Here is a 21,337-nt window from a genome sequence, read left to right as displayed (position 1 = left end):
GAAGGATAAAGGGAGGTAGGGAAGCCAGATGCGGGGACCTGGGTTGCTGCTGCCCTGGGGCAAGCTAATGGGCAATGTCAGTGCCTGCCCGCAGTCCTGGGACACAGGTGGGAATGTGTCCTCCTCCCTGGCACTGGCTCCTTCTGCAGTTGGCTCCCAGCCTGCTGGGCACTTGGTTAGATAGCAGTATGGTGGGGGTTGGAGGACAGGCGTGACAGACCATGCCCCAGAAGCACACTCACAGACACATCACCCAGGGGCTCCCACTGATTTAATCTGGGGCACAATTCTCCCGCTGAACACATACTTTCACCTGACATTCAGAGCTACGTTTTCCTTTCCCGGCCCCCTAAGCTGGACCGGTGCGGGGTGGGGGTGGGGGTGGGGGTGGGGGTGGGGATTCTAGCCCTTAGCCACAGCCCACACTACCCCTTGCCTGCCATGTTGTTCACACATCCAAGTTCACAGCTGGCCTCCGAGAGTGTCTCCCGTCCCAGCTGCCCCTGGAAGGCCATGCATTCCAGCACCAGGGAGAGCTGGGAAATCTATAGGACCCTCACCCCCACCCCCAGCTCTCCTCTTCACAGTGAAGCGAGGAATCATCCTAGTGGCAGGGTCCTTGGAGAACTTCAAGTTTCCAGTGCCCCATTTTTACAGATGGGGAAATTGAGGGAAGAAGGAGGGGAAAGATATGCCCAAAACCACGCAGTAATTTGCGGCAGAGTTGGGATTCAGAGCAAAGCTTCCTGGATCCTCGTAAATGACTCTATTCCAATTAGCTCAAGCTCAGTTTCTAACCCTTTTGTATGAACCACAGGAAAATATAGATAGATATCTGTATTTATATCATATATATATATAATACACATATGTATAACATCTTTAAGAAAGAGACACATTGCTAGGTGTAGGATTCCAGAGCATCATAGACTCATCAGCCTTGGGCCTCTCCTTCCCTTGCCCAACAACCAGCCCTGTTATCCACAGGGTCTTGCGTGGGCCCTCCCTTTCTAGGTCAGCCCAGAAATGCTGTCGATCAAGTCCCAAGTCCACCTCCCTAGAACTGCCAAGTTCTAGGAGCTGATTAGACTTCCCAGGTTTTAATAATGGACAACCCTTGATCCCTGGAGCCTTGATTCCTTTTGGCATTACAGAACCACAAAGAATCATCGAGATTCTCAACTCCATTGGGCAAACCGGAACCGGCAAATCTCAGCCATCTAGCATCTCCACTCCTTCCTTGACTCTGTGATCAATCTAGAGCCACAGAATCCTGATTCCTTTGGACATTCTAGAATGGCACTTAAAAAAAAAAACAAAAAACAAACCCCATGGATCATAAGGAAGTACTGATTATCCCTTTGTTTTGATGTTCTACAGCCAGTGGTCTGGAGGTATCTAATATCAAGAACTCCCAAGCTGTCACTGTCGCCCTTCCAGACCCAAAGACACTCTTCTGTTTTGTGCATTCTAGAAACATGACTATTTCATTTCCTCAGTAGCTCAACACTCTAGCTTCAATGTGTTCTAGAACCACCAGTGCTTGCCTCTGTGGTCAATCTAGATTCACAGAATCTTAACTCTTGGGTCTTCTGGAACCACAAGGTCTTTTCTTGACCTGCAGTCAACAATCTTTGTCATTGGTTAATAAAGATAGTCTTGAATTCTTGGGGCATTCCATAACCCTCCCTCCTTACGTGGTCTAGAAAAAAATGATTTGCTACTTGGTTAGCTGAGTCGAGAAGCAACAGTCCCTTGAATCTTAGGTCAACCCAGACCTGCAAACTCTTAATCTCTGTTGCTGTCCCTGGAGACAGTATATACCACTGATTCCTAACCCTGCTCGACAAACCCACCCAGCCACGTTAGAGGAATCTAGAACCACCAGTCCTTGCCTCTTGGGTGGTCCAGAATTCTGGATCCCTCAGCTCTGGGGAGACTCAGGAATCAGGCTGATAAAGGGGTCTTGGGAGGGAGCATGGACCGCAGAGGAATTAAGATCCAGTGTGTCTGTGGTGGGTCCACTAGGCATGGCAGAACTTCACCAGCTAATAATTTACCCAGCAGGCCTGTCGGGCTTGGGAAACGCCTGCCCCCATCCCAGGAGAGGGCCCTAACTCTCCATCTTGCTATCTCTGGGAAGGGGGTACAAATAGGGAGACACCAGCTGGGCGTCATGGGGGCAGGGTCAGTGCCAGGGTTGGTGTGAGTACTTGGGGGCTCGCAGTCCCATCTTCTGCCTCCACCCCATCTCCCTCCTTGGCCTCCTCTTCCTCCTCTTCCTCCTGGCAGCAGCTCAGTGCAAGTTCATTCTCATAACAAAATGCAGCCAGAGAGCCAGGGAAACTAGACTTGGGGCTGTGGGAAGCCCGCTCTGCCTGTTCATCCAACTCCTTGGCGCTGCAGACCGGTGTCCCTGGGACCTCATAAGTGCGGTGGAAGTGGCGATAGTCAACCTCGTACTGGGAGCCACGCTGGAAGAGGACTGGCTCAAAACGATGGCCCCAGAGCAGCTCACCAGGGAGGTAGGAGGAGCGACACTGTGTGGTCATGGCCGTGGCCTCCACCATGCCTTCGAGAATGACCACCAGCTCAAAGTCAGCTCGGGCCAGCTCAGCACGTCCTAGTTCATACAGAGGACTGGCAGAGTCGATCTCGTGCACGATGGTGATGGGAGACACAAGGAAGATTCGATCGGTGCCACCATCAAAGCCCACGTCCACATCCTGATGATCCAGTGGTATGTACTCACCCTCCGGGGTCACACGAGGCTGCAGCAAGAGGGGAGGGGCCAACGACAGCCAGCAGGGAGCACAGAGATGGATGGAGACAGAGATGACGAGATAAAGGAACGGAGATGCCAAAGAAGGGGAGAGCAGAAACAGGCAGGGGTGGTGGGGTGAGAACATGGACCCAGAGAGAGGGGAATGGAGGCCCAGAGAGAGGAGCATGGAGGTCCAGAGAAAGGGGGGGACAGAACCAGAGATACAGAGACTCAAAGGGTTTGGGGATAGAAATGCAAGAGAGAAAGAGAGGGGACAGAGGGGCAGAATGATATTGGTATCGAGTCACAGAAATCAGCAAAGCAGGGACGAAGTTAAAGAGACAACAGAAGGTAGGAGTAATGTCCAAGCAGCAATTGGAGAAGGAAGAGAGGCACAGAAGAATGGTTTTCAGTATATGGCCACTGAGCTATAAATAAGGATGACAACCTAGGTCCCACACTCCGTATTCTACCACAGCCTCAGGCTAGCCCCTGGCTTATCTATCCCCCAACCCAACTACAAGCCCCTCTGTCCCATTGTACGTGTGTGTGTGTGTGTGTGTGTGTGTGAGTGTAGGTGTGTATGTGTGTGTGGGAGGGGACAATGCAGTCCTCAGGCCAGGTATTGGTAGTTTCCCCCCACCTCCCCCCATTGGTTTTCCATGCCCAACCTTCCAAACCATGTCAGCGCCCCCACAGACTTCTGGGAGAGAGAGTATCTCTCCCTCTCATGAATCCAGGAGCCCCCAGATGCTGCTGGGAGTTGTAGTTCTCACCACCATTCTCACCAAAGTCCAAACTCACCCAGGGTTCTTAAGTGTCTTTACTTGGGCCAGGACAACTACTGCCCTAGAATTTGGGCCGTTTTACAATTCTAGAGAACCACTAGGGCGCCTCCCTCAGGGCACCAGAGGGAGCTGCTACCCCAGGCGCCAATGGGGGTCGTAGCTGTTTTGTTGTTTGTTTGTTTGTTTGTTTGTTTGTTTTGACGGTAAGGTACAATTCAAGGGTGTTTTCCGGCCCTGTACTCCCCTGAGCAGGAGGCTGGTGGGGCCAACTGGGCCACTGATACGGGGAATGAAGTCTCCCGCAAATGCTGCAGGACCCCGTGCCCAGAGGCCACGGAGAATTGCGTTCCACAGCTCTTCTGCAGATGGGACCTGCACCCCATCCTTGGGCCTACATCTCCCACAACCCCAAAGGGGCCTGGCCTCAAGTCACAGGCCACTCTCGGTACCGCTGTGTGGGCTGGTAACTGACAACCCGAGCCATGGTTTACACCACCCACAAACTGCATCATTGGCTCAGACCATCCCTCGGGGATACTTTCCCTGCCCACAGAGGCTTCTGGGAATTGTAGTTTAGAGCCTTTACACGACAGATGCGGCCTTCTCAGGTCTAGATAACCCACAACCCCACTGGGGGCCCGTCCTCAAGCCACAGGAACCTCTTTATGTCTCAAGATCTGTTTCAAGCCAAGGTCTCCAGTTGGCACTGGTCACAGACAGCTCTCTTGGGTTTCCATCTCCTACAACTGATCCAGGAAGGAGCCTCAGTCCACAAAGGGGGGAGGGAGCGACAGGGTTCCCTGCCCGCGAGACTGCTGGGAATTGTAGTCCACGCGCCGGCCAGGCCCGCCGCACACCCCACCCTCAGGCCTACGTCTCCCACCATTGCCCCCCGCGACGGGTCCCTCCCTCCTGCCCCGGCCGGGCCTTTCCAGACCGGCGGCCCGCACCTGCAGCAACTGAGCCCGCACGTGGGCCTCGACCAGGTGGCTGCGGCGGAGGTTGCCGACGCGCCACATGAGGCAGAGGCGGCGATCGCGCAGCGCCACGACGGCGTTCTCGCTGAACACGAGCGTCTCGTTGCGCTTCTTGGGCTTGGCCATCTTGGCCATGATGGCGCCCACGACGAAGGCGTCGAGCACGCAGCCGGCGATGCACTGCAGCACCACGGCGGCCACGGCGGCCGGGCACTCCTCGGTGACGCTGCGCACGCCATAGCCGATGGACGTCTGCGTCTCGAGCGCGAAGAGGAAGGCGGCCAGGAAGCTGGCCACCTGCGAGAAGCAGGGCGCCGGCGGCGGCGGCGCGGCCAGGTCGCCGTGCAGCGAGGCGATGAGCCAGAAGGCCAGGCCGAAGAGCAGCCAGGAGGCGAGGAAGGAGCAGGAGAAGAGCAGGCACATCCAGCGCCAGCGCACGTCCACGCACGTGGTGAACAGGTCGCTCAGGTAGCGCGCGCCCTGGCCGCCCAGGTTCACGAAGCGCACGTTGCAGTGCCCGTCCTTCTTGACGAAGCGCCCGCGGCGCCGCCCCGCCGGGGACGGCGCCCACCCGTTGCGGCACAGCCCCGGCCCGGCCTCCTCCTCATCGCCGGCGCGGCCCTCCCCTGGCTCCAGGGCGCCGCTAAGGCGGCGCAGGGCCCTGGCCAGGCCCATTGGGCGGGGTCACCCCCTCCACTTGGCCTAGTGGGGGGCGGGCGCCCCGAACCTGCGGAGAGGAGAGACAGGCAGCAACGTCAGGGGTGCCGGGAACGGTGGGCTCCTCAGCCAGGCGTGCTCCCTGGGCCGCGGTGGACTCATCTGGCAAATGGGCGGCGTATTACTCACCCTGAAAGTCGGAACAGTGCGGCATCGAGGACAATGATATTATATAGGAGATGCTTGAATAGCAACGAAGTCATAGCCGTGATAATATTGTAGCACGCACCACAGTAATTAGAGCAGACATGCGCGCAGCACCAGACACGGTTGTGAGCACTTTACAGGAATTTACATATTTGAGCCCAACACCGTTATTATCCCCATCTTATAGATGAGAAAACGCAGGCACAAAATGTTTAACTTGCCCAAGGTCAGAGTTGAGTAAACTAGGATTTGAGTGCCACCAATCCAGAGTCCATAGAGTGGTGACTGTTTTCTCAACTTGGAATCCGCACGGAGAGATGAACCTAGGCCATCTATGGCTCCAAAACAGGCTCAGAAAGCAGAAGCAACAGAGGAAAAATGGTGGATGAATTGAACTTCATTAAAATTAAAGACTTTTGGGGCGCCTGGGTGCCTCAGTCGTTAAGCGTCTGCCTTTGGCTCAGGTCATGATCCCAGGCTCCTGGGATCGAGCCCGGCATCGGGCTCCCTGCTTGGCGGGAAGCCTGCTTCTCCCTCTCCCACTCCCCCTGCTTGTGTTCCCTCTCTCGCTGTCTCTCTCTCTCTCTGTGTGTCAAAATAAATAAATAAAATCTTAAAAAAAAAAAAAATTAAAGACTTTTGAAGGGCACCTGGCTGGCTCAGTCCCTGGAGCATGCGAATCTTGGGGTTGAGTTCAAGTCCCGTATGGCATATAGAGATTGCTTAAAAATAAAATCTTTAAAAGGAAAATAAAAACTTTTGGGCTTCAAAGGACACTATCAAGAAAGTGAAAAGACAACCCACCAATGGGAGAAATTGTTTGCAAATCATATATGTAAGAAGTTTTTATCTAAAATACCTAAACGGGCGCCTGGATGGCTCAGTTGGTTAAGCGTCTGCCTTCAGCTCAGGTCCTGGGATGGAGGCCCACATCCAGAGTCCCTGCTCAGTGGGGAGTCTGCTTCTCCCTCTCCCTCTGCCTCTGCCCCCGACTCGTGCCCGCTTGCTCTCTCAAATAAAATTTTTAAAATCTTAAAAAAACAAATAAAATATCTAAACACCCCTTAAACTCAATAATAAAGACACCACAATTTAAAAAGAGGCAAAGGAGGGGCAACTGGTGGCTCAGTTGGTTAAGCATCCAACTCTTGGTTTCAGCTCAGGCTGTGATCTTGGGTCTTGAGATTGAGCCTTGCGTCAGGCGCCGCGCTCAGTGCGGAGTCTGCTTAAGATGCTCTCTCTCTCCCTCTGTCCCTCCCTCCTGTGCTCTCCCTCTCAAATCAACCAATCTTTAAAAAAAAATACGCAAAGGATCCGAGGAGACATTTCTCTAAGAAAAATATACAAGTAGCCAATAAGATAAGCTCATAAAGCTCATATACAAGATAAGCTCATAAAGCACCTAAAAAGATGCTCAATGTCAGCCATCAGGGAAATGCAAATCGAAACCATGAGACGCTATTTTCCATCCACTTGGGAAGATAACCTGTGTTGACAAGGATGTGGAGAAGTTGGCACCCTCATGCACCACTTACTGGTGGAATGTAAAATGGTGCAGATGCTGGGAAAAACAGTCTGGCAGTTCCTTAAGTGGTTAAACATAGCTACCCTATGACCCAGCAATTCCACTTCTAGGTACCCCCCCAGGACAAAACAAACGTCCACACGAACCACTGGTACACAAATAAATGTTCATGACTGTTATTCGAGATAGCCAACAGATGGAACCAACCCAAAGAGCCATCAGTTGTTGAATGAATAACTAAATGTGATATATCCACACAGTGACGTGCTACCCAGCAAGAAAACAAAGCACTGACATGCTACAACATGGATGAACCTTGAAAAGATCGTGCTAAGTGAAGGAAGCCCGATACAGAAGACCACATATTAGGGAACCTGGGTGACACAGTCGGTTAAGCATCTGACTCTTGGTTTTGGCTCAGGTCTGATCTCGGGGTCGTGAGAGTGAGCCCCGGATTGGGCTCACTGAGGATGGCGTCTACTTAAGACTCTCCCTCTCCCCCACCTCTCTCAAATAAGTAAGTCTTGGGGCGCCTGGGTGGCTCAGTTGTTAAGCGTCTGCCTTCAGCTCAGGTCATGATCCCAGGGTGCTGGGATCAGGCCCCGCTTTGGGCTCCCTGCTCGGCAGGAAGCCTGCTTCTCCCTCTCCCCCTGGTTGTGTTCCCTCTCTCGCTGTATCTCTCTCTGTCAAATAAATAAAATCTTTTTAAAAAAAATCTTAAAAAAAATAGGACCACATATTGTATACTTTCATTTATATGCCCAGATGGGCAAATCTGTACATTGAGAAAGACTAGTGGTACCTAGGGCTGGGGAGGTGGGGGGATTGGGGAGCGATAGCCAGAGGACACAGGTCTTCCTGTTGGGGTGATGAAAATGTTCGAAAATTGATTGTAGTGATGGTGGTACAACTCCATGAAAATACTAAAAAACACTGAATTGTGGGTGCCTGGGTGGCTCAGTTGGTTAAGCGACTGCCTTCGGCTCAGGTCATGATCCTGGAGTCCCGGGATCAAGTCCCGCATCGGGCTCCCTGCTCCACGGGAAGCCTGCTTCTCCCTCTGACCTTCTTCCCTCTCGTGCTCTCTCTCTCTACCATTCTCGCTCTCAATAAATAAATAAAAATCTTTATTAAAAAAATAAACAGTGAATTGTATACTTGTGCAGGTTGTATTTTATCTGAAATATATATATATATATATTTTTTTTTTCAAATTTTAAGTTATCTCTACACCCAACATGGGGCTCGAACTCCTGACCTCGAGATCAAGAGTCGCATGCTCCAATGACTGAGCCAGCTAGGCGCCCTTTTTTAAACTCCTATTTTAACGAATAGTTACAGAACCACCACCACCACCAAAACAAAACAAAACAAAACAAAATCCCAAGCTCAGCCCTGACCCTCAGATCTTAGGCAAATCTCTCTAAGTAGTTTCAACTGTAAAATGGGGGAAATTGGACTTCAAGGTCAGGAAGAGTCTCCCAGTCATCTAGATCAAGGGCCCAGTCCTGGCTCATTGGCTGACCCACTATGTGCCCTGGGACCACTGGCTTCCTTTTCTGGAAGGAAAGGAAGAGCCTTTGGAAAGAGCCTGGGTTTTTGAATCAGGCAGTTCTGGGTTGAATCCGAGCTCTGTCACTTCCTAACTGTAGGACTGGTGGCAAGTCCCATCCCCGCCTGAACCTCAGCTCCCTCCGCTGGGAAGTAGAATCTCGGCTGCTCAACAGGGTGGAGAAGAGAGGAAGGACAGCATAGGGCATGGACCCAGGGACTTCATAACTCCCCACCCCAGCAGCTGCGGAGGAGGCTAGAGTTTAGACATGTGGCAGTCAGTCCCATCAGTATCTACCAAGCACCCATGTACTGTGTAGCCCCTGCACCAAGCTCTGGGATCCCCATGGGCTTCTTGGCAGGGCCAGGGGTGCTCAAACTGAGAGGGCTGTTAGTCAATGTTAAGTTCAACATCAGTGGGTCCCCACATTACCCTCCCCCACTCACTGAGCTCTGCACCTGGACAGCTTTGCCGTGTTGCATTCTAAGGACGGAGCCGCAGCTCAGGTCAGAGTGGACTGGGCCTGGCCGTGTTGAGCATCGATGCCGTGCCCCAACCTTGGCTCTTCTCTCACCCTCAACAACCCTGGGATTTGGCAGATCATTCTTCCAGAAAGGGGTTAACTGAGGCTAATGGTTGAAGGGTCCAGGTTTGAATCCAGGCTCTGTATTTGCATTTGCAGCCCTCTCCTCCCCAGAAGTCCCCACTATGCGCTGGTCCCATCAGGAGCCACCGACAGGGTAGGGGAGGTGGTCCGCAGGCTGGGTCCTTCCATACCCGCTCACCCAATCTCTAACCACAACCCTGGGATGCGTGGGGTGGGGGGCTTTGTTTTTCACAGAAAAGCAAACTGAGGCACTGAGGTCCGTTCTTTGTCTCAGGCTCCCGTCCAGGTTTCTCAGGTGCCAGAGCCTGATCAATGACCCACGGACCTTATCAGGGTTCCTGATCAGGTTCCTGAGCACCCTCTACGTCCTGGGCCTTGTATGGGCTCAGGGGATGCCTGCAGCCCACCCACTGGACTCCATGAGACCCCACTGCTCACCTCACCTTGACTGTCCAGGACGCTGGGAGGTCAAGATCACTGCCCCACTTCACATGTTGGGGAGCAGGCTCGGAGACCTGGCCAGACCCACGCAGTGCTGAGGCTGGGGTGCTGGTTTGGGTCCTGAGCCTTTCCAATGCAGGCCTCTGCCTCATCAATCCCCCCACCTCAGCCCTGTGAGGCGGAAATGGCCGTGTCCATTTCACAAAGTTGATGGGGGCCTTCACCTCCAGAGGGCCCTGTCTGCATCCAACATGGCCCAGCTCACAGAGGGTGGATGGGACATGGCTTCAAGGCCTCCCCCGCCCCCCGCCCCACCCCTGCGAAGGCAGGAGGGAAAAGGATCCAGAGTCTCAAGTCCTCCCCCTGACCTGCCAGAGCAGCTTAATGTTTCCATATAAAGGAGACACGGGGCTTAAGGTGTATCAACTTGGTGTCAAAGTCACTGTCTAATCTGAGGCCAAGAAGCTCCACCCCCAGGCCCCAACCTCCCTCCCCCTCAAAAAGGAGCACTTTCACGCTTCCGGAGACCCTGGGTGTCACCCCCGCCCCTGCTTTTCCCCCACCTACCAACAGGGTCTGAACAGCAGGTTGAAGGGCAGAGATCGACAGAGCGGGGGGCTAGGGTGTGAGGGGACAGAGGCTCAGGGTGCACAGGAAGGGTTCTGAGATGGGGAACCTAGAGAGAGGGAAAGACCCCGCGCGGGGTACAGGGACCCAGAGGGAGGTGAACAGAGACCAGGTGGTGGTGGGATGCATAGAGACTGGGGGCGGGGGTGTCAGAGACCTAGAGAGAGGGGACAGAGACACAGTGGGAGTGGACAGAGGGCGGGAGGGGACAGGAGAGACAGGCCGACTAGGAAAAGTTGGGAAGGGGAGATGATGTGTCAGGAAACGGGACAGGGCGCTGGAGTTGTGGCCAGAGACGGGAGAGAGAGGCTCGCGATGACAGGGACAAGGGGGCAGAAGGCAGATGGAGACGGGGTCAGAGACGGAGTCACCCAAACAGGGTGACAGGTTGTTCGGGGGCTGGACTTGGTCACCGAGGCTGAGGACCTTCCTGGGGGGGGGGGAGGGAACAGTGAGGCTGGGGAACATGGGGCAGAGGAGCCCAAGCAAGGAGGGTGCAGGGTAGGGGTGTGGGGGGAGGTGGCAGTTTCAGCCCAGGAGCGCCCCCCCCACCCGGGGTCTCTGTACGGAGGCACATACCTGGTGGGGCAGCCCACCCCCATGCCCTCCGCTGGGGGATCCTCTGCTAGGGCCGCGGGGAGGCCTCTGTGGGTGCTGAGGGGCAGTGATGCGTCCTGGGCCCCGGGGGCCTTGTGCCGGGCGCCCGACCTCTGTGTCCACAGGCGGATCAGAGGCCTGGCCGAGGGGGGGCAGGGGGCGGGGCCAGCTCCGAGCCGCAGCGGGGGAGCCAGGGAGGACGGCCAGGCAGGGCGGCTGGGCCGCAGCCCAAGCAGGCTGGGGAGGAGATGCGGTGGCAGACACCGAAGGGGGAGGGGGCAGGGAGACACGGGAAGGTGGGGACACAGATGAGGAAACAAAGAGATAAAGGGACAGAGGTGGAAGGACGGAGAAATGGGGGGAGCGTCCCTGGTTCCTTCTGAGATGAAGCCTTAAAAAGTCAGGGGACACGGGTGAGCTAACCCCTCCAGAGACCGGGACTGAGTTCCACATGGAATAAAATTGGGGGCAGGTGGGTGTGAACAGCACCTGACGGGGGCGGAGAGAACACACGAAGCAGGGATTCCCAGTGGCCTCTCCCAGCTCGGTGGCCTCGGAATGGCCGGGGTGGGGGCCCGGGTCCCGCGTCCTCCTCCCGTTTCTTCACAGGGAAGCGGCCAGCAGATGAGTCCCACACACATCAGGCCTCCTTCTGGTTCTTTACTGCCTCACGAGCCCCGGACCTTCCTACCTGCACAGCACCTGCCCTGGATGCAGGACGGAGGGGACGAAGACCCCCGCGGCCCCCCACAGGGGAGTCCAGGCCAAACCCTGCTCGGCAGCAAGACAGAGGGCAAAACCAGATTGTGCTGGAGGAGCCCACCCCTCAACTGCGGCCCACCCACTGTAAGGTGCTCGAGTTCCCTGGGCGGGGGCGGGGCGGGGCGACCAGAGGCCACCACTGGGTCCTGGGATGGAGAGGTCAGAGGGTCAAGCCAGGTGCCAGAGCGCACAAAACATCCACAGTGACACCGGCCACACCAGGCCCACCTGGGAAACAGGCCAGCAGGTCCTCAAACACGTGGGGGGAGGGCGGGCAGCCAGGGCCAAACCAAGTCTTTCTGCGGGAGGGGTCCCCGGCGCCAATCGGAGCCCTGTGTTTGGAGGGCTCCCTGGACTGAACCAAGTAGTTCTACAGTCATGGGTCAAACCAGATCGGTTTGGCAAGAGGGGTCGTGGGACCAAATCAAGTCCTTTCAAAGAACAAAATGTCAAACAATCCGTCATGGCGGCTGAAGGGCCAAGTCCTTCTATCGGAGGAGGGCTGGTCAGCTGACCTGAAGGAGTCCCTCCCGGCGGAACCAACGCCAACCTCGGTGGCTGTGGGAAAGGCCAGGCGGGGCTGGTCAGACGCTGATGGTGCGAAAGACGGTGAAGCCCGACAGGGCGGTGCTGACGAGGAGCCCGGGGCACTGTGGATGCCAGTGCAGCTCCTTCAGGTCTGTCTCGCCCTGGTGCACAAACAGGAGCTGCTGGGGGAGGTCCGCCAGCCCGGGGTCGGCGGTCTCTGCGTCGCCTGCCTCGGGGTCGCGCTCCACGGCCAGGTCCCACTGTGTGATCTGGTTGTCTGCACCCGAGGCCGCGAAGACCCCGCCATCCTGGGGATGCCACTCGACCGAGGTCACGGGGGCCACGTGCTGCTTGAAGGTGGCCACCGGGGAGCCAGACTACGGGAAGAAGGGAGTCCGGGGCTCTGAGCACCTCAGCCTGAGTCCCTGAGGTGACCCAAGCCGAGCCCTCGCCACTCTCCGGCCGTCGGGTTCCACCAGGGCGCCACCCCTGAGACCCCCACAGGCCCATGTTCTCTGAAGGGGACAGACAGCCAAGTACAACTGGTGATATGGGGCCTAACATCCTAGGGCGTGCTGGGAACCGTGGTTTCACCTGCAAAGAAGCCCCTTCCAGCTCCAGGTCACAAAATCCCCACCGCTGGTCCTCCCCGGGCATGCCTCAGTTTCCCTTCCTATAAAAAGGGGTGGTTCTCGGGGCCCCAGGGTGGCTCAGCTGGCTGAGCGCCGACTCTTGGTTTCAGCTCAGGTCATCATCTCAGGGTCCTGAGATGGAGCCCCACATCGGGCTCCACACTTAGCTGAGAGTCTGCTGTCCTTCCCTCTTCTGCCCCTCTCCCCACTCGTGCGTGTGCTCTCTCTAAATAAATACATCTTTAAAAAAGGAGGGGGGAGTAGTTCTCAAACCTGCTGATTCTATGAAGGCCTTAAAGAGGGCAGAAGCACAGCTCCCAGGCTCCAGGGACAGCCGAGGAAAAGAAAAACAGCACTTTTACTAAAGCAAAGGTGCTACTGGGGACCGGAGCGAAGTCTCTCTGAATTGGAGACGTGGGTCCAAAGTTCCAGTGGCCAATCAACTTGGCCATGGATGCTGCCCATACACCTGCCTTGGGGGCTGGAACCCGTTTCTAGCAGTTTCCTCAGGCTGACGCCATAGAACTCATCATACCAGAGGGAAGAAAAGATTACATCGTGGGGGGCCCGGGAAGGCACAGAGCCGTATTTAACGGGGGCTTCGGCCAGAGGGATGCCAGAGTTGCAATTCCTCCTGCCCAGAGCCCCTCTTGGCTCTACGAAGTCAATTCTTGGCTGCGTGGTGATGTCACCTCTGCTCCCGTCCTGTCTGTACCTGTTTCCTCTCCTGTAATGAACGACGTGGCTCCGATTCTCAGCTGATTCTACAAAGTTCGCTAACAAAGAGTCTGCAAGCCTGAGGTGCCTGAAGCCTCGGGCTGCAAAGCTGGCTGCCCGGCTCGCCAGCGGGTAGATGGGAGTTGGGAGTCAAGGCTGCCACTCAGCCTCTTGTCTCCTGTCACCTCTCCAGCTGGGGGAGCGAGCAACCCTACACCAGTCACAGCCTTCCTTCCGCTGAGCCCGCTTCCTCATCTGCCCCCCAAAAGGGCTGGACCCCAACTCGACAGGCCTTCCCAGTTCTGGTACAGACAAGCACGTAAGGAGGGAAACCTGCAAATCCTAGCGGCTGCTGGGAGCAGGCGTTCCCCGGGCTAGGGCAAAGTCCAGCTGGGGAAATACCTTGAACTGCCGCAGGTCCCAGATCTTGAGGGCCCCGTCGTCCCCGCCGCTGAGCAGGAAGGGTTCCTGGCGGCTCCAGCTGATCACGTTGACATCCCCGTCGTGGGCGGCGGCGGTGGTGAGCATGCAGGCCTTGCTGGGGGCAGCCCGAATGTCCCAGATGCGAATGGAGGCATCAGCTGAGCAGGAGGCGAACACCTAGACAAGCCAGAGTCTGAGTGACCCCGGGGTGCCTGCCACCTCACCCTGGAGACCAGGGATGAGTGGTGGGCTACCCTCTTTTTCAGTGTCCCCCTCACTGGGACCTAGCTCCAGGCCCCTCCTCTCCCAAGACCCAGGAGTCCAGACCCCCAGCCCTCTCTCACTGTGTCCTCAGTTGGGGACCACTGCAGGTCCTCCACAGAGCGTGTGTGGCCCACAAATGGCCGCTGGTCCACGTGCCAGGAGCCGCCGTCCGTGGGCGTCCAGAGGTGGATGTTCTTCTGACAGTCACCAGTCAGCAGGCGCCCTAGAACCAGGAGTCAGGAAACCGCCTGGGCGCGGCTGGCCACAGCTCCCTCTTCTCCCTGTACTCTTAGCCCCCCCCTCTTCCTACAGACCCCACTCCCTCTCACCCCCAGGACCAAGTGTGCACCCCAGGGACTCACCAGACACCCGGGGGGACCAGTCCAGTGCAAAGCCCTCGCCCATGTGGCCCGCGAAGGCGAAGATGGGCTTCACACGGGCCTGCTCGTCCCGGAGGAAGGTCGCCAAGGCCTGGGGGTCATCCACCACCTGCAGAAGCCGCCGTAGTGCAAATACCTCCACCTGGCCCTTCTCTGACCATATACCAGCCACCGGCTCCTCGCCCAGCCATGACACCTGCAGGGGCAGGGAGAAGGGAAAGGGAGGTGGGAGGGACAGGAGGCTCAGGGTGGTGACCACAGCTCCCAGCATCCGTGAGAACCAGAACTGCAGCTCCTCAGAACGCCCATCGCCCCGGGCGCCCGGGTGGCTCAGTCGTTGAGCGTCTGCCTTCGGCTCAGGTCATGGTCCCAGGGCCCTGGGATCGAGTCCCGCATCGGGCTCCCTGCTCGGCGGGGAGTCTGCTTCTCCCTCTGACCCTCTTCCCTCTCGAGCTCTCTATCTCTCGTTCTCTCTCTCAAATAAATAAATAAAATCTTAAAAAAAAAAAGAACTCCCATCGCCCCAAGGCTGGGACTCCGGCTCCCAGCAGCCTTTGTGGGGACTGAATCACAGCCTGTAAGACCAGCATCGTACCTGGGACAACCTCCCACATTGTGTAGGGGCAGCGATGTGAGTTGGAAAATGCCTTCCAGGCTCCCAGGAATGGAGGCTGTTAACTCCACCAACCCTCGGAAGGGGCTTCAGACTACCAGTCTCTGCAACCCTCTAATGTCTGCTTGCTAGGAGATCCCATTCAACCTCAAGAGCTTCCAGCAGCCCCTAGACCTGACCTCTCTCAACTCCAGACTCCTATCACACCGACTGTTCGAACATCATCGAAGCCAAGTTCCTAACTGCCATCGGCAACCACCTCCTTTCTGGGGCTCCCCGCCTGGGGACTCATTGACTTGTCTCTTCCTCCTCACACCGCGTGCTAGCTACACTCAAAATGCACCACTTCCAACCCCTCACCACCTCTGTCACCACTCCTGCTACCCCTGTCATCCTTACCCTTGAATTATGGCCTCCCCACAGGACTGTCCTTTCCCTTGCCTCCCTGCAGTCTATTCTCGATACAGCAGTCAGAGGGAATCTCTTTTTTTTATTTTTTTAAAGATTTTTATCTATTTATTTGACAGAGACAGACACAGCAAGAGCAGGAACGCAAGCAGGGGAAGCGGGAGAGGGAGAAGCAGGCTTCCCGCCGAGCAGGGAGCCCGACGCGGGGCTCGATCCCAGGGCCCTGGGACCATGACCTGAGCCGAAGGCAGACGCTCAACGACTGAGCCACCCGGGCGCCCAGAGGGAATCTCTTTAAAACACAAGTCAGGTCATGATCTCAGGGTGTTGGGATCAAGCCCCACACTGGGCTCCGAGCTAGGCATGGAGCCTGCTTAAGATTCTCTCTCTCCCTCCCTCAAAAACAAAAACAAAAAAACAACAAAAAACCAAACCCCCGTAAGTCAGATCCCATTTGTCCTCTGCTCTAAACCCTCCAAGGGCTCATAATCTCTCCCCAAGTAAAAGCCAAGTCCTTAAATAGGCCTACAAGCCCCACACAACCCATCACCTCCCCCCCGCCCCCGGCAAATGCTGTCACTCTCCCCTTCGTCCGTTTGCTCTAGTAGATGCATTGGTCTCCCTGCCTTCCCCTGAACTTCCTCAAACATGCCACATTTGTCCCAGGGCCTTTACACTTGTGTTTCCTCTGCCTATAAACCCCTTCCCGACAGAAACCTTTGGCTCATTCCCTTACTTCCTGTGGGTCTCTGTTCAAATGGCATCTTATCATAAATACTTCCCTGACAGCACTATTACAATAGCAAATTCACTCTAGGAACATCCTAATTCCCTTCCCTTACTTTTACTCTTCTCCACAACATTTGGCACCTCTGGATGCAGTTACTTAGTTTCTGCTTGTTCCCTTCCCTGCTACCATGTAAGTTTCACAAAACCAGAGACCTTTTGCTCTCTGTTAAATCTCCAGGGCACAGAACAGTGCACGAAACATGCTAACTCCTGTCTACTGCCATACCACCCTACATGCGCCTGATCTCGTCTGATGAAAAATGGTAACCCTTGAATGGGAACACACAGCAAGGACCGTGGGCCAAGCACTGCCCCGAGTGCTGCTCATGCCTCGTTTCATTTAATTCACACATCAGCCTGCTCCGAAAGGGCTATAAGTCAGCAGCACAAAAGTGACCCCACAGCCCAGGACAGGTCTTGAGCAATAACAGAAAACACACATCTGTACACTAGAACCAGGTGCTGTCTCTAGAAACCCGAAATAACTGTAGGTTATTCCATTTCACCCTTCCGTCACCTCATCAGGCAAGTTTTGCAATTTTCACCGCTGTACTGAAGAGGAAAGAACGTAAAAAACAACCCTCTTATTTCTCCTAGCACACGGTGACAATGACGATACCTAAGACATCTGTAAACTAATATATCAAAATTACGTGCCAGTACTTTTCTAAAAGCTGAAAGGCATGGACGAGGGGGTTAGGGGAGGAGGTCAGAGAATGTAGAGAAGGCTCCTGGGACTGTATCTACCCGGACTCGGTTGATGCCGCCATAGTGGGGCACCATAGCGAGCTCCAGCTGAGGCTTCCGCTCTTCTTCATCGTCTTCGTCTTCCTCCTCCTCCTCATCGCTGCCCTCCGATGGCGGGGACTTTGTCCCATGCAGATTATGCATCCGAAGCATCATCAGTCTGGGGGAAAGTGTGGGGTGAGTGAGGCACTGGACGCCAGGATCCTTAAGAGGGAGGGAGGGGAGAAGCTGGAAACCCCGACTTCTAGGTCCTGGGGGAGGGGGAGCTGGGGGCTCAGGCTCCTGGTCCTGGATGAAACCTCAGGTCTCACTCACCTGTTGCTCTGGGCGCTCTCCGCCTGGGTCCCAGCACACAGGTAAAGTGTAAGAGGAAGCTCTGTCCGGCTGTCTCCCAGGTGATCCCGGACTATGTCGAAGCTAAGACAGGGGGCTCCTGGGGAGAGAAGAAGGGGTTGGGAAATTAGGATGGGACAGAGATCTCAGCCGCCTCGCGCGTGACGTTTTCACCCGTCTTACAACACAGCCTTCTCGCTGAGTGCCTCGTAAGTTAAAGACTCAGGACCAGCCTCGCTCAGGACTCAGGATTCCGGTCCCCTCCTAACTCAGGACCCAGGAGCCCGGTGCTCAGCCATACCAGTCTGCGCTCGGTGGTACAGCACGTAGGCCTCCTCGTCCATGACCATTTCCTCTCCTTCGCGCAGCGGCGGTCCGCGGCCGGGCAGGTAGACCTGGGCCGGGCCTTCGGTCCCTGCGTCGCTGGACTCGGCCTCCCTGGGTTCCCCGGTTTCACACGTGCGCCGCCTACCCTTGCGCGCCGCCATCTTCGAACCCTCTCACCGCGGGCGCGAGGTAAGGACGTCACTTCCGGGTTGCGTTTTCCTCCTTCGGAGATCCGCCCGACAGCACGGTTGCCTTGGAAACCTCCCCAGCTCACCAATTTGAGAGGGCGGTGGCGAGAGGGTGAAGGAGAGCTAAGGTAACGGCGTCCCAGCCTAGCGACCGAGGCCTGCGGATTCGGAGACTCTACACCCTTCGCGTGACTTTGCGGCGCTTTTCTGCAGAACAGCGGCAAGGCCTCCTGGGAGTTGTAGTTCTGTACCAGGCCAGTTTTCTCCTTCTACTGGAGGAGTTCCGAGCTCCGACTCCATCTTCCACTTTTGACTCTCATTGCTTCCTTTCCGCTACATTATTCATTTATGCAAATAAGAGTTCTTACTGGCAAGTAGACTGGGTTTTTGCTCCCCGAGGACCCATAAAGCCCGTTTCCTTTCCCCTCCTTGTTATGATGGCTTTAATTCACTTCAAAATGCTTTAGTGTAGACAGGATGATATATGTAAGTTAGTCGGTTGAATCTACCCTCTTGGGGCAGTCAGCTGCCTAACCAGGCGTTCACATTGCAGCTGTGGTCAGCGAGCACTTAATCGGAAAGTCAGCCCTCTGGAGACCACTATTAGAAGTGCTTCGGCTCTCTTTATCGCTCATCAGCACCAGAGGTTTGGCTAATTGCCATAATGAAATGCTAGAGATAGATTCTCATTGGTGAGATTAACGGCATTCAAGGTAGGTGGATTGGCTAGGATATACTAGACTCTCCCCTCGCTTGCATAAACAGGATATGAAGAATCTAGCAAGCTGCGTAGCTTGCAGCCATAGGAATGGGACCCTAGACTTAATCCTGAAATGTTTTGATCCTGGATCTTTGTTGAGTTCGCTGTTCCTCCTTCTCTCTAGGTCTCTGTCCGCCCTCATCCCTTCTCATTCCTTTTCAGGATCTTTTCTCACAGCTTCCTTCTGGGTCTTTGTCTCCCCACCTCCCTCCGGGGTCAGTGTTCTCAATATAATTTTCTTTCTGCCCTCTCTTCCTCTGTGGGACTTTTCTCAGTTTCTGTTTCCTCCAGAGAAGTTTGAGGGCGGCTGAGAGAAACATGGAGCTCACACTTGGACTGAGGAGGCATAAAAACATGGTTTATTCCAAACACTGCAATGTGTAACAGGAGAGTGGGAGGGGAGGTTGGTGGTGGGTGTGGATTCCCAGACCGTCCCCTCCACACCCCAGCTCCAGACCCGGCTGGAGATCTAGGAAGAGGAGGCTTTTGGGGGGGTCTGCAGGGCCATCATGGGAGGGTCACAAATAAGGGCTGGATTTGGTGAGACTGTGGTTGGTGGCACGTGGGGCAGGTAGTGAGGTGCGACAGGGTGGGAAGTTTTGGCCCGATGTTGGTTGGGATCCACGCTAGGGCAGGGGGAGGCGGGGCTTCCGTTGGGAGTGTCCTAGGTCAAAATAAGGAAAAGCGACCGAGGATGGAAAAGGAGGAGGGTGTGTCAAGGTTTGACGTGAAGGGTCACAGTCTGGTCGGGGTGCAGTCTGGGATGCGGGTCACAGTTTGGGGTCGGGGGTCACAGTCTGGGGTCGGATGACCATTTTTAGGGGTCGGAAGTCACAGTCTGGGGTCAGGGGTTTCTGTGTGGCGGGGCCAAGGTCTGGAGTCACAGTTTGGCGAACGCGTCTCACAGTTTTGAGTCCCGATGGATGAAAGGTTAAAAACGGGCTTCCCCGGAGGCGTGGCTGGGGCCGGGGAGCTGCACAGTGATGAGGGGGCCACGGCCCCGGGCGTGGGGGTGGAACGCGGGCGTGGCGTGATCCCCCACCTCCCGCCCCATCTGGTGACGTTAAAAAGCCCTTGTCGGGTTTAAAAAAAAAACCAAAAACTCCAGTGGGCTCCGAGACCCCCACCTTTCAGGCTGGGTGAGATCTGGGGCGGCTCGTAGTGCCCCCACAGCGAGGGGGCGCAGGACGCTGCTCCAGGCGGGGTCCGGCCAGGTCCATTTTCTCCTTCCCAACCCACGCGGGTCCTGTTCATTGCGCGTGCCCCCCTCGGGCCGTGGCCTGCGCTGACCGAGGGGGCGCTGGGGCCCCCGGGGCCGCGTCATACCTCGGACTCGAGGCTGGAAAAGTGCGCCGAGCCCCTGCGGGTACCCAGGTCCCCGCCCCGGTGTCTCCGGTGGGGCGCGGCGGGCAGCGGCGGCCCCCAGTGCGCGGCGTGCGGGCACCGGCGCGCGTGGCGGGAGGGCCCGGTGAGCCTGCGCGCGGGGGCGGCGCGGGGGCACGAGCTGAGGTCCTCCAGCGAGCGCGAGGTGGGCGCTGGCGGCGGGAGGTCCCAGCCCCCCGCGGCGCGCCGGTGCCGGTGGTGGTGCGGGGCGGCGGCGGCGGGCGCGCGGTGCGAGGCCCGTGGGCGGTGAGGGTGCGGCCGCGGACACCCGCAGCGGGCTCGGCGCCGGGGCGGGGGTCCGGCGGCCCAGGGCGGGGGCGGCGGCGCCCACCAGCCACCGTCCAGGCCGTCGTGCGAGCAGCTGAGATGGCGCGGCGGCGGCAGCAGCTCCAGGCTGGCGCAGTGGCGACAATGCCAGGCGGCGGGACCGCTACGCGGGGGCAGGTAGTCCCAGCTGCCGGCGCGCCAGCCCCCGAGCTTGTCGACCGACCAGTAGCGGCCGGGCGGCGGCCCGAGGCGCTCAGCGTACGGATAGGGGAAGTCGGCGAACCACCAGGGCTCCAGGCCGCCCAGCGACGCGCCGCCCAGGCTCTCCGAGTCCTCCGAGTCCGACGGCGACGGCTCGAGGTCCAGGTAGGGGCACGGGGGCGGCGCGGCGCGACACGGGGGAGGCGCGGCCTGGGCCCCGCCGGCCGCGCCCCCCGCGGCCCCCGCGCCGCCCGCGCCGGGCCCCAGCAGGGGCTGGCTCTCGGGGTCGGAGCGCGGCCAGCGCGCGGGCGCCGGCGGGCTCTCGTCCTCGAAGGCCAGGCGGCAGAGCGGCGGCCCGACGGCGGTGGCAGCGGCGGCGGGGGGCGCGGGCGGCGACGGGAAGCCGGGGAAGGCGCCGGAGGGGGGCTCGGCAGGCTCCTTGTCGCGCACGATGGCGAAGTAGGAGGGCGGCGGCTTCTGCGGGGGCTGCGCGGCCGGCGGGGACAGCGGGCGCCCGGCCGCGCCCCGGGGCGCCGCGCGCGCCTCGCCCACGCCCAGGCCCTGCGGCTCGATGGGGCCGTAGTAGCGGTGGAAGCCGTCGGCCAGGCCCGCGCCCCCCGGGGGCCCTGCACCTTTGGTGCGACGCCAGCGGTCCACCGCTCCGCGCTCGCGGGGCACGAAAGGTGCGGGGCCGGGCGCGGGCCGCGCCGCCGGGTACGCGGGACTGGGCAGCGGCTGCGGCGGCGGCGGGGGCTTGGCCGGCGGCGGCGGAGCGGCCTCGGCGCTGCAGCAGCTGTACATGCCCTGCGGGGGGCCGCGAGAGGAGCAGGGTCAGCACGGGATGCCGCAGACCGCCTGCCTTCCCTCCGTCCC

The 21,337-nt window shown here is 57.5% G+C and overlaps 3 protein-coding genes across 3 annotated transcripts in view; all 3 read right to left on the bottom strand.

Moving 5' to 3' along the window:
• Positions 1-836: 836 nt before the first annotated feature.
• On the bottom strand, positions 837-11,184 carry KCNJ14 (potassium inwardly rectifying channel subfamily J member 14). The gene is made up of 3 exons (XM_027620028.2): positions 10,725-11,184; positions 4,503-5,256; positions 837-2,771 (listed from the first exon to the last, which is right to left on the bottom strand). The coding sequence occupies exons 2-3, from the start codon at positions 5,202-5,204 to the stop codon at positions 2,175-2,177; spliced, it is 1,299 nt and encodes a 432-aa protein (XP_027475829.1). The 5' UTR covers positions 5,205-5,256; positions 10,725-11,184; the 3' UTR covers positions 837-2,174.
• A 194-nt stretch (positions 11,185-11,378) lies between these two features.
• Positions 11,379-17,897, bottom strand: GRWD1 (glutamate rich WD repeat containing 1). Its single transcript, XM_027619579.2, has 7 exons — positions 17,640-17,897; positions 17,321-17,438; positions 17,006-17,165; positions 14,431-14,644; positions 14,149-14,291; positions 13,784-13,981; positions 11,379-12,409 (listed from the first exon to the last, which is right to left on the bottom strand). The coding sequence occupies exons 1-7, from the start codon at positions 17,824-17,826 to the stop codon at positions 12,089-12,091; spliced, it is 1,341 nt and encodes a 446-aa protein (XP_027475380.1). The 5' UTR covers positions 17,827-17,897; the 3' UTR covers positions 11,379-12,088.
• Positions 17,898-18,922: 1,025 nt separating this feature from the next.
• Positions 18,923-21,337, bottom strand: part of GRIN2D (glutamate ionotropic receptor NMDA type subunit 2D) — a 32,356-nt gene continuing 29,941 nt past the window's right edge. Inside the window, exon 12 of the mRNA XM_027619578.2 lies at positions 18,923-21,268. Within this exon, the coding sequence (XP_027475379.1) occupies positions 19,934-21,268 (1,335 nt within the window). The 3' untranslated portion in view covers positions 18,923-19,933. The remainder of the gene's footprint in view (positions 21,269-21,337) is intronic.

This window comes from Zalophus californianus, chromosome 17 (genome assembly GCF_009762305.2).
Source record: "Zalophus californianus isolate mZalCal1 chromosome 17, mZalCal1.pri.v2, whole genome shotgun sequence".
Taxonomy (NCBI): Eukaryota; Metazoa; Chordata; class Mammalia; order Carnivora; family Otariidae; genus Zalophus; species Zalophus californianus.
This window is presented reverse-complemented; position numbering and strand designations above follow the sequence as displayed.